Here is a 12,695-nt window from a genome sequence, read left to right as displayed (position 1 = left end):
GTTGAAAGATATCGTCATTCCATCTCTATCATCTAATGTTGCCAGAGCATGCCGGAAAGCCATATAAACATGATACTGTGCCGTGTGTATCAGACGTTGTCTGTATGCAAATAATTCTGAGTGCTGTTTCCTTGGAAACAATTGCGTGTTTGCTATTCCCCCTGTCATTGCTCATATATTTTCTGCTGTTAATCATGGAATGGTTTCCTTAGATATCGCCATGGAAACTGCTGACTCTGGTCTTCTCTGAGGTTCTCCTGAGTAGAGATTGAACTGTCAGTCTTTGGATAATCACTTCATGTGATTATGCCGTCTGTTCAAAAGTTGTGAAGTGTTTTTTTTTCAAAAATATATCAGTAGATACTATAGAAACGGGGGGAGTAAGATTTAGAAAGAAATATTTACAGATAGACAAAGTAGGCAAGAGAGTTTTTAGTTCATTTGAGTTTTTGCATATGTCTGTGTATTACTTTTACAATCTTTGCAAACTTCAAGCAATTTTAGTTGCAGTGTGAATTAATAAGGTGTTTCATCATTAAGGTAGTATGCACCTTGAAAGTGAAAGACTTAAACTTTTGCTCAAACTTTTACCAAGAATATTTCAATCTTTCTCTTTCAAAATCAAGGATAAAAATCGGAGGTCACCGTGCAAATTTTGGAACTATAGGAACAAATTACTCAAGATTTACCAATATTTGAAATTCAAAATGGCTGACATCCCTGTGTTAACTCTATGGAGAAAAAATAAAATTTTCGATTTTTGAAAAACTAAGCTTGTGAAAAGTTTTCTAACACCAAGAGCTTAAAATTAAAGAGGGAGATCAGAAAAGAATTGAAAAAGTTTTAAAGTCCGAATATCTGTCCCCGAGGCACATTCTACCTTAAACTGATGTTTGTTGAGTGAAGAAAGGTAAAACATGAAAACTACAGCAAGTACTGGTAGTTTTTGTCCAAACAATGCCCAGTAAAATGTTCAGCAGGCTATTCTGTGCTCAAGTAGATGATTGATCAGTTATATTGTGTGTATAACATTGCAGGGAAAGCAAAAAACTCCCTTTGGTCATTCAGAAAAGTAAGTCCAGCCAATCAAAGCAAAACAACATCACTGATCAATGTTGAAAATGTTTGAAATCAGCTTCAAGAGACAGATGGCTGTTTCAGACCCGAGTGGTCAAGATGAGATCGCCTCCGTGTCTCAAGATGAGATCGCCTCCGTGTCTGAAAATCGGAGATGAGTTTTAGATAATTGAAGGGCATCTCTGAAATTGAAACAATCACCCTGGCTTGATAATCTGTTCCCCAGATCTGTCTCACCCAGTGATGTTACAGCAAAGGGACTGCGCACACTGACAGCACACTGACGCTTGTCTCCGTATCCTTTTAATCATTATCATTCCTAAGGAGAGCTGTAATCGTTTATGAGGGACTGGAGCAAAATCGATTGTCAATTATGAACCAATAAATTGACTTTCTGCCAAGAAGACAGTGATGAAATACCTGGTATTGTACAAATTTGGTTTAGCAGTGCGGGATGATATCGCTAATGATGCGTTGATATCTGAGAAACATGAGCTGAGATCATAATCAAAGATTATTACATCTTTTCACAGAATATGATTTAAGTCTTATGATAGAAGACACTGTCAATCCTAGTTTTCTATAATATCATGGGATTTTTTCCCCCTCTTTGCTGACAAAGTAAAAAGAGTGAAAATTGCATGCACTTTGGGATTAGAAGAAAATTACAGGTAATTCCATCCTGGCAAAGGAAAATTACTCCGGTTTGAGGAGAACTGTGGAACCGACAAAGCAATTTGTGGAATTGATATCTGAGAAATCAAAGTAAAGGTGATTAACTGTAGGAATCCAGATCGCTGGATGCCTGTCACTTGCTGTCTGTAGTTTCATGTTGTGCAAAACTCATCAGTGAATAGAGGGAAACACAAATCTTACTGATATTGTAATGGTGGTTGTGTATGCAACTGTTATTAAAATGCCTTACAAGCAAGAGATGAAATGAAGTAGGCTATGTATATGACATAGCGGTATACATTATGTATAGGTGTGTGTATATCAGGGCTCTTACGTTTCTGGGGAATCATTGAAAGTCCTTGAATTTTAAAGCCTCTTGGAAGTCTTGGAAAATGAAATTGAGTCCTTGAAAATCCTGGAAAAATTGATAATCCACCCACTATTTTCAAAAACGATGTGATTATCAGTCGTGATATAATAAAAATAAGTGAAATGATAAATCAAGAAAATTGCTGTAAAAGACTTTTAAAGTCCGTGAATTTTAAGTGACTTGGGAATATATACTGGTAGACCCGAAATATGCAAAGTCATCCCAGCTTTATAAAAGACAAAACAAAACAACAAAGCAAAGACAGTAAATTGGAAATAATTGGAAAAGGAGAACAAGAGGTGATTGGTTTGTATTTTGCGGCAAGAAACTCAGTAAAAAGCCGTAGCTGCACATCCGTTGTATCTAACTTTCCAATAAGATGGATGAACTAAGGATGGCCATTAGGGAAATGCCGTGGCATCATCTTTGCTCTATGTTGACTCCCTACTACTCCGGCATCAGCCTGTCTGTAACTCTTTGACATAATCAACCACTACAAGTCTGTTTTGTTCTCGATGCAAGAATAAAGCTTTACTGCTGAGAATTACATGTTTAGTCATAGTGTATGCCAAGCCTATTCTGTCATAGCAACCGTTACACACATTTTAATGCTTATGCCCAAGCTTTTGTCAGCTAGTATCCTATTTTTAGCATTCTTCTGAAACTGATATAATAAATGTATACATGTACATTGAAATTTACCAAAGCCTGGGCTAAAGATGTCTGCATATCGTATTTGCATCACAGCCTGTCAGAAGCAACTTCATTTTGTAACACTGAAGATGAAGCTTTTGGGCACAAGAAGAGATAACATGATCTCTGTCCACAGTCTGGAGAGTCTTACAGAAGACTGACCTGAAGTCGTTGCATCCCAATCGGCCCCCTTTCATCTCAGATGAAATTAATTTAATTTGTTGTAGCAAGTTGGCTGTTGTCAACACTTGGTTTCATCCTGGATTACAATTTCATGAATGGTCTCTCAAGCCCTTTGATGGAACCAGAGCTCAGTATTTGAGGTCTGAAAATGAGGTTTTTACCGTAAGCCATACAAGGCATACTTGTATATAAGATGGGTCTACTTTTACATTTTAAGGACCAAACATTTATTATATGCCCTCTTTTCTTAAAATATCAAGATTAGAAGTTGCCATTTTAAATCACTGACTGTTCGGTGGGAATGAAATGGGTTGGTAAATGTTGTGAGAAATGAGACCCAATTCTTCATTTGAATATTGCAATCTGCATAGCTTTGGATTTGGATCCTACCAAATATCCATCTTCAAAAAGGAATATGCAGGGAGATGTTTAGTACAGACTAAAGAATCAACCACATCTTGTGTCCACACTTTAATTCAAAATCTAAAAACAATTATTACCTATAAATTATCTACTGCACATGTTGAGAGCCCAAGGGCAATATCAACTTTATGTTAACTTCAATGCTGATATTGCCCTCAGGGATGAGTGTGGAAACCAAGGTTTACATTTAAAGAAAGGTTTCACAGGAATAGTGTATTATGGGAATAACCTAATATATCGACATTGCATTTTATTCGCATGCAACACGAACACTATACTTGTCAAAAAAACCTGAATTTAAGTGTGTATGTATGTATGTATGTATGTATGTATGTATGTATGTATGTATGTATGTATGTATGTATGTATGTATGTATGTACAGGTATGGAACAATACATGCCTGTATCTATGTTTGCTTGATAACTTTATACGTCTATTTGGATTTTGTAGAGCAACATTCTTTCTCTGAAATAAATTTACAATCATATCCCTCCCCGGTTTCCTGTTCAAACAGTTTTGAATGAGAGGAGACCATCTACTTGTTTCAAATGCATGCTTCGTGATATCTTTTAATGCTCTTGTCTCTTAAAAGATTTTCTGTGTCTCTCGTAAAGAGAAGGCAATCATTGTTCGTGGTGCAATTCTGGACATTTTTCTGGCCTAGTTAAAATGGTCTGCTGTACTGTGACCTGTCAGCGAGCATTTCATGCACTAGCAAACTTTGTTTGTGAGCAGAGAAACCTGGGCAGACTTACTGTTCTCATGGATGACCTAGAAGTTCTGACGTACAATTATTTCCCATTCAGAATAATATAGTCTGTTCTCATGTTTCACAGTGATCACGATTTGCAGTTCTCGCCTGACCTGGTTTGTGTATTTTATCATCGCCAGTTTGAAAAAAAAGTTTGAACAAGACGCACACCTGTCAAACCCAATTCTGAAATTAGAACGAGTGCTGAGAACATAAACTTAGTCGGAATATTTCGGAGTTGGAGGGCATTAGATTGTTATAGCAACATGCAGTTCCTGTAAATTCTGTAGTATTCAGGTATTGGTCGGTAAAACGAGCCTTAGTTATCAATTTATGAAAGGAAATGAAACATGCCGTCTGCTTAAAGGACAACCTTAATGCTATGCCATTAGTTTTGATGAGAGCTTTAAAGAAAAAACGTGAAGTTATCCCCTTTTCAGAGAATTGGAGATTTCACTCTCCAGTACTTTGTCCCTGTTTTTGTCTCCTATCCATATTCTTATCGCGCATATATTTTAAGTTAATAAGGAAAGACCTTATCCTCAAAGTCGCTAAATTGCCTGTAATATCTCATGTGAGGTCATGACCTACTTTGTAAGGTCACGACCTACCAGGAGAAAGATTGCACAGTAATCTCATAACCTTTCTTGAGTTCATGTCATGGTACACACTCTGTTATTGCAGCTATGGTTCTTAGGCTTATCTTCATTTCAGCTGCGCTTTAGCAGTGCACACATGCAGACTGGTGAAATTACAGTGTGAGTGAACTTGAAGTTCTCTCCTCAAACTTTTGTCAGCTCAGACAGTCGTGCTGTACCAAATGCACATCAAAGCAATGCTGCATACTGTCAAATGGCCAAGTACTCCAAAATCAAAGGATATGTCCCCAACCAACTTTGCTCATTGTTTCCTGCAAATGTCATAGTTTTATAAAGGTTGTACGTACTTCATTACGTAATTTGCGTCCCTGTGAGGCTTATTCAGGTGCACCTACAAGCTGGCAGTACTGTAGTGTAATTGTGATTAGTAGCCAGGAGACTGTGCCGGTGCCATAATTGGGCACACCGTATAATATATGAGAAAGAAATAACTCCCATGGCATTCATAGCCAATTACTACAAGGACAAATTTAGTGATAGACATCAAGGGGAGGCCAGAGATATAATTTTTCTAGGCTTGAGTCCTTTCACAGTCAAGTAAATAGGTTTATGATACGACAGAAAATAGAGCATGGTGCTGGATGTAAGTTTGCAGGCTGTCATACCGAAACTATGGAGATGTTCTCTAGGCAATCTGAAGTCAGTCAATGATCCATCCTTTTGAACTCAAACCAACATAATTTCATGTTCGTAATCCAAATTTTGCAATTTAAAGCTTTCAATTGATTGGTACAATAATCTAAAATTGTCCAAGAAACAAAAGGGAAGAGTGACATCATCAGCTAGGGATTATTTGTTCCTTGCAGAGGTTGTGCCAATCTGGGAACCTGATTTCAAGCCGTTGGTTTATTTCTAGAGAACTTTTCCTCGTAGTAGTCTAACTGTAAACGTAACTTGTCAATATAATGAAACAAGTGAAACTTTTTTTGCATGTGACATTCAACTGCCAGTCATATGACGTCTTTGTCTTTAGCATAACTGCTACTGGTGATACATCAGTGTATGGTCTATGTGTTGCCTGATGTGGTGTGATTGAGGTTCGTTAGTGGGCACCCGTAAGGGTACTCCCGCTGTGCCAAATGGTAATTACATCCAGGAAGAACTTCCAAGGCTGTGTTCGGTGTTATCGATGACACAGCAATAATAGCATCGTAACTTACAAGTAACCTCTATAATTGTACTGAGTGGCAGTAGATTTTTCAGTTGAAATTTGTGTATGGTAACTATGTCAATAAAGGTTGGTGATGATGATTATGATGGGACAGTTATTGGAGCTGTACCTCTGATTTGTGTGAGCCAAATCCATGTGCTCAGTCAGCCTTGAAAGGTGACTTGTCATCCAAATGTCCCTCATACTCCACAGTTCATGTCTTAATTTGTTAACGTGAAGTTTTGGATTCACCACTGTAATTTCACAAAGCGCCAGACTCCATTCAGTCTTTATTGATCATATGATTAATGAACACTTTTTCTGATTTCACCTTATTATTTCAGATATTTTGGAAATTCCAGAAAATATTAAGTTTTGTAAGAAACTCCAGATGTGCGATTTCAGTGGGAATCCCATATCCAAGTAAGTACAGTATGTTTGTTACTCGGATTTGCCAAAACCATTTGGCATTTTGAGGCCCCAGGGACAGTGTCAAGGAAAATCCATTGGACCAGCAGGTGACATGGTGGTCACGATCAAATATAATACTTCATCCTACAAGTGTATTTAAGCTTCACTATCTGTTCTGTTGATGTATTTGGCATTATTTGTATTCTTGCCTGTAAAATAGTTTCTTTGTCTACTTCCACAATCATATTGAAAAATGTTGGGTTCAACTTGTTAATCCTCTTTCTACCAGGTTCCATAGACAAACCATAGCAATAAATACCACGTGGGAGAAAGATGATTAACATATACTGAACTTTTGGTCCACACTGGAAATTCATATATCATTCGTAACTTTTCATATTCTACACAATGTGTTGCGTCGGCAAGGTAACACTTTGTAATTCTGAACATTGTAAACAGATGAATATGCGCTCGCTTTCTATAGCAGAAGATAATGCAAATGCTGTTGCAGCAGTAGCTGGTCCCTAGGACCATTTTATGGCAAGCTGATTCATATGAAACAGTTGGCTGCTGTGGACCCTAGTCCGCTTGATATGCTCTCATTTATGTCACGCGTCACAAAGAGTAATGTACTGTTGCATGGAGGTACAGCTGTCATCTTGTTATTTTAAATGTCACTGCACTTTTTTCGAATATTACGCTTGTCGTGTTAGACTCGAGGAGATGCAACCGTGTGTATTTGCCCTGGTGGGAAAAATGCATGTTACACTGTTGCATCGCCCGCTTTGCCAGCTGTGAGGAGCTGATGAAGGTCATTCTCCACATCTGTAATGACATCGATAAGCCAAAATGTCTTCATGTTCCAATGTACCAGAATACACATTAATTCTCACTGGCTCAGGTTACCAGATGAATAAGGGATAGAGTCAAAATTGCCCATCCCGTGAGCAAAGCTTATTCTGGAGAGAGGATGCTTCAAAGAAAAAGACTGTTTGGCTCTCTGAAAATATTTGCATAATTTCTAATTGACCCTGGTATTGTGAGTGATAAGTCCGAAGGCTAAAAGACTTTTTGACCAAAGCAGTTTTTCATGGTATTATGCAATCATTCATATCCCAATTCTCACTGCGTGTACCTTGAATAGCTTGTTATCTTCTGCTGGGGGCAAACTACAGGATATTGCAATGCATTGTGGGTGAAAATGACTTTTAACCACAGCAAGAGTTTTAGACAGTGATTTCTTAAATACTTTAATGTAAATGTTTGTATTTTTGTGGCAACAAGTTCTGCTTATTCATGAAACTTGCTAAATCATACATCCTGTCATCTTGTTAGGCTTTTCAGTTAGGAAATTCCAGTATAACCTTCTTGAGCTTCAGTAATCTTTTATGTTTTGCCAGTAGAAATCTGCTATATTGAAAATATTGATGTCCGCTATGAACTGCTCATCAAATTTGAGATTTTGGATCTTTGGAAAATACTGCATGTATGTATTTGAACATTTCGATTGAAGAACTTGCTGGAGCTTCATGCACAAACTTTCCTGTTTTCTGTAAAAACTAATCTCATTGGCTGACCTGTAGTGACAGTTGTAACAATCCCTTTAATTGGTTCTCAGCATGATCAAGCAAGCTATCATTTCTCTGACAGGGTGGAACATTCAACGGGATATTTTTTATGGTAATATTTTACTTGTAGAGACGGGCTGTAATGGCATTAAACGTATGGTGGTTTGGCTTAAAGCACTCAGAAAATGTTTGCGAAATCACTTTCGCCGACCGTAAACTTTTGATCTGCAAGCAAAACTCCTCAATCAGTAGAGGACCATTAACACTGAGTTGGATTTTCACCAATGCTAATTCATGGTAATCAGTGAAATGTTTTGAAATCAGCTCACAGGGAGGCAAGCAAAGTCTCTGTCGTAATGATCATTTGGCAGGAACTCTAAATGTCACACCCTGGGGCCGTCTTTTGTTGTTGGAGTCATTGCCTATTTCTCAGAGTAGGGATTCTAAAATGAGCCGTAAATCGTCCAGGGAATGGTATTTACCCAAGGCTGTGAGGTAACTTTGTTCTGCGTACAGAGACAGTTTATGAGAAAAGTACTTGGTCGCGCAAAAATTATGTTTTCTTCACAATGAAACATGTACCTGAAGATATTGTATCGACAGTGATCTAGAATGCCTGCGTGAATTTGTTTTGTATGGTGACTCTGTGTGTCTGCATCGCTAGCAGGGAAAACAAAATTTACACAAAACAACGAGATGCTTGTACCTGACAGCATTGCACAGACACGTATTTCATTGGAATTCACATAGGACGTAAACTAGTTTATGATTCATGCATCTTGTATCATCGGCTATGAGATGCATTGTCAATACATTTCACAGCATGGGCAGATGTGCCCGGCGGGTAATTTTGTTTGCCAAAAATTCTACACTTCATTTGTGTAAATATTTTCCTAAAGTAGAGAATTTTGTCAGTTGTGTTCTGTTTTCTGAGAAAAATGTCAGTTCTTGCTTTTCATTTTTTTGGATGAATTATCTATTTGTTGTTTTTTTAAGTTTTAATTTAAATGATTTATATGTTCATTTACATATTGTTATTTTCCAAGTGAAGATGTATATGTGTATCTGTTAAAAATAATGATTATATTAAAACCAAATTCAGCTTCAGGATGACTGCAAAGTGATATTGTGAAATTTATTGTGCAAAACATATTACTCTTCTTGGACATTGTGAAAACAGCATTTGTGCCAAATCCCTGAAGTGAAATTGAAAGTAAAATTTTCAAAATGATGATAGGATCGTCCTAACCCATAAAATATTTGCCAGTGTGGTGATATCCTCATGTTACCATGGATACAGATATTCTGATGTCGTCGCCTTTTATGGCTTGATAAATGTCTCTTCCTGGAAAACATCAAATGATGTAAAGTGCATTGGTATGCATGTATTCTCTGTGATATCCTTGAGGCGTCAACGAACCCTGTCAACTATTAACCAAATTGCTGTAGTTTTGATCAGCTATTAAGCTTTTACTCATGATTGCACCATGATTAAATGAATTTTTCTGAACCATATCATGCATATAATGATGAAATCATGATCATTAGCTCCTTTATAATATGTTTATATATTGTACATTCTTTCTGTGTCAGTGTGTGAGTATATATATATATATATATATACATATTGGTATACATATTGGTATACATATTGGTATATATATATATATATATATATATATATATATATATATATATATATATATATATATATATATATATATATACATACGTATATGATATTAAGACAATCTACCATGAAACTATAGTTATCACACTTTTATTCTCTACTGAAGGAATTACATGTACTAAAAAGTTTAATACAAGCTTTGATCAATAAATTACATTTCGATAAATAGTGAAAATTAATGATCTTGTCAAATCGCTGTCTTTACCTGATAGCAGCTAATTGCAGTAAGGGGAGCTCACAATGTTAGCTTTACCTTGACTACAAGTTCAAGGTCAACAAGCATCCAAAGCAATTTTACACGATTGATCAGTTTTATTGAGACAGTCTAATCCATTTGAAGACAGGATGTCATAATTTTTGGAAATTGGAAATCTGGGAATGTCAGTTGAGTTGAAATTTCGGAATCTGAATCAAAGGGTGAATAGCAATAAAGTTGGTATTGCTGTCTATAAAATGAACCAAAGGCCAATCTGAATTGATGTTATCCAATCAGCATTAAAATACAAACACATGGGATTATCGTTTCTCACATTCCTGGCTGCTGGGAGTGCGGGATCAAGAGTGTGGATAAATCGATCCCACACTCTCAGAAACCGTCCCACACTCTGCAGTAAATATTACACGACCTCTGATTGGATGATGCAGTCTCTTTTGTTCCACGCGCAAAATGTTATCCAATGGCACGACGAGTAACACACGGACTAGAACTACAAAGTAAGCGGGTCAAAGTACAGCGGCAGACGACAGAGTTGTCACGATTTTTGATAATATTGTACGTGTCCAATATGAATTTAACGCATTTTGTGGTCATGTGAGAAAAAGAATCTCACACACCAAGGACCTGGGATCAGATTTCTCACACTCGTTGGGGATATTTTGTCTCACACTCGCCTGCGGCTCGTGTGAGACAAAATATCCCCAACTCGTGTGAGAAATCTGATCCCAGGTCCTTGGGGGTGTGAGATTCTATTAATCCTTAGAAGTTTTTGTCTAAAAGAATATTTATTTAGCTGATTGTAGCACGATACATTGTGCATCAATGATTTGTACCTGTTAAAGATATTTCCTCACTCTTCTCCTAGCCTATCAGTGTTCATGCATGTATTGTATCTATGCATTGTCATAAGTTCAGTTTTCAAATTTTATTTGTGCATCAAATGTCAGAAAATTCAGTTCGCACCATAATTTCTGAAAGATAAACTTTGATGTGACATTTTCGTATTTCACATACGTGTTTAGAAATTTATTCGTAGATCATACATTTACTTATATGTAGCTTTCGGATTTTGCATTTCTCATAGCCTGCTAATTACACGTCACTGTGGTGAAATTCTTCTCTTGTTTATATAGTCTTGTTTGTTTTGAGTAAAAACTGTTTACAATCATGGGATATGGTAGCTTTTCTGTCATTTTGTAATATCATATTCTTGATTTTTAATATGAACCTCATTTTAATGGCAGCATTTACAATTTTCAAATATCATAGAATTTATTGATACGCACATTGTAATTGAGAAATGTCATATAGTGATTTATTCCCCAAAAGCATGAAATGTCTGTGAAATATGAACTTTCTCATTCTGTAAATTGAGAAGAAATGAGTAAAGTCCATGGGACTTCAGCTTTGAAGTTTAATATATATGTATTACATATTTTAGCTTTGCCTACTGTCATGCTTCAGAGAATGGAATAAGAAACTAGTTCCCTGAAGGAACAAAAGTTTGAAAGAAGTTATCATTGTATCCCATGTTTTGTTGGAGTTTGCCGGAGATGCAAAATCTCTACCTTTGGGGCAACATGTAATCAGCGGTCATAGAAAGTAGCTACTGTTTATGGCATAGTTAAATTAAAACTTTGAGGCAGAGCAAATACACTTCAATTTGATTTTCTATGTGGTGGAATGCTAATCAGACAGAGTGGCAGCATTAACGGAGGTTTTAAGCAATTTTATGAGTAGGGTGATTTTTATCTCCAGTGTGACGTAACAAGAGGTCCGTATTAATAAGGTAAATGGGCTCTACTGCTAGTCTTTCTTTCTGATAGGGCGCATATTTATACTCTGTACGACGATCTCCTTTAATGACAGACATTTGCCGCCACAACGTGGACAGATTTATGTTCCAGAAAATCCATCAATCCATACGTAATCCTTATCCTTACAGTGCGTCAATTACGTCTTGGAAATGGTTTCCAGGCAGTGTTATCTGCAATGAACAAGAAAAGTTCATTATGGAAAGGATTTCTTTTTGTGCAAAACTTTGACCGTGAAAAGTTTAGAATGTTAAGTGCTCATTTTACCGTATATGATGTGGAAATGCCAACGTTGCCTCTACTCAAGAAGAAGGGCTTTCATTTCCCGCATTCAGTGAAAGTTAATATCATATATTGTAGATCAACAACATTTACATTCAAGTGGGGTTCTAATTTGACATAAGACAGGTTAGTAAGTCGGAAATAATGCCTTGTTGTAAGAAATTGTTGCCAAAAATGTGTTTCATTGGTACTGACTTTTTGTGCCAGACTCTCAACAGTCCCTTGTGCCTTTTCTGTCTCTTATTGGTGTAGTCTCTTGTACATATGGTGGGGGAATCGCAAACATAGCAACAAAGGCGCAAGCCGCGAGTGCCGTAAGACTTGCAGCTTGTGTTATGCATTCCCCACCCATGTATGTGCGAGAGACTACATCAATAATAGTCAAGAAAAGGCACAACTGACTGTGATGGACAGTCAATTCTTGTACCTGTGCCAATTTATTTGTTGAGTAGATATAAACTAATAGTTGTTAGATGTATATGTGTGTTATTAGTACCCTGTGGATGAAGTCCAGGGGAATTATGGATTAGGCTCCATCTGTCCGTGCGGACATCAGTCAGTGTGGGCATCAGTCACAGACAGGTCTTTGGTACCCTCATTTCTTTTGTCATGTGCATCATAATACGAATTTAGTTACTTCCAGTGCTTCCACTAACAAATTCACAATTACAAGAGGGACTATGACTTAATTGTCTTTTTTAAGAAATGAATATTTTTCACCTTCAAATATA

The 12,695-nt window shown here is 36.9% G+C and overlaps 1 protein-coding gene across 18 annotated transcripts in view; it reads left to right on the top strand.

The window, feature by feature from the left end:
• LOC139115554 (protein scribble homolog) overlaps positions 1 to 12,695 on the top strand; it is a 106,912-nt gene that overhangs the window by 42,612 nt on the left and 51,605 nt on the right. For all 18 annotated transcript variants that reach the window (XM_070677785.1, XM_070677773.1, XM_070677787.1 and 15 more), the window contains exon 3: positions 6,327 to 6,405. In XM_070677785.1, the coding sequence (XP_070533886.1) occupies positions 6,327 to 6,405 (79 nt within the window). The remainder of the gene's footprint in view (positions 1 to 6,326; positions 6,406 to 12,695) is intronic.

Source organism: Ptychodera flava, chromosome 17, assembly GCF_041260155.1.
Source record: "Ptychodera flava strain L36383 chromosome 17, AS_Pfla_20210202, whole genome shotgun sequence".
In the NCBI taxonomy this organism is placed as follows: Eukaryota; Metazoa; Hemichordata; class Enteropneusta; family Ptychoderidae; genus Ptychodera; species Ptychodera flava.
Note: the sequence above shows the minus strand (reverse complement) of the source record. Positions and strands in the feature narration are given on the sequence as shown.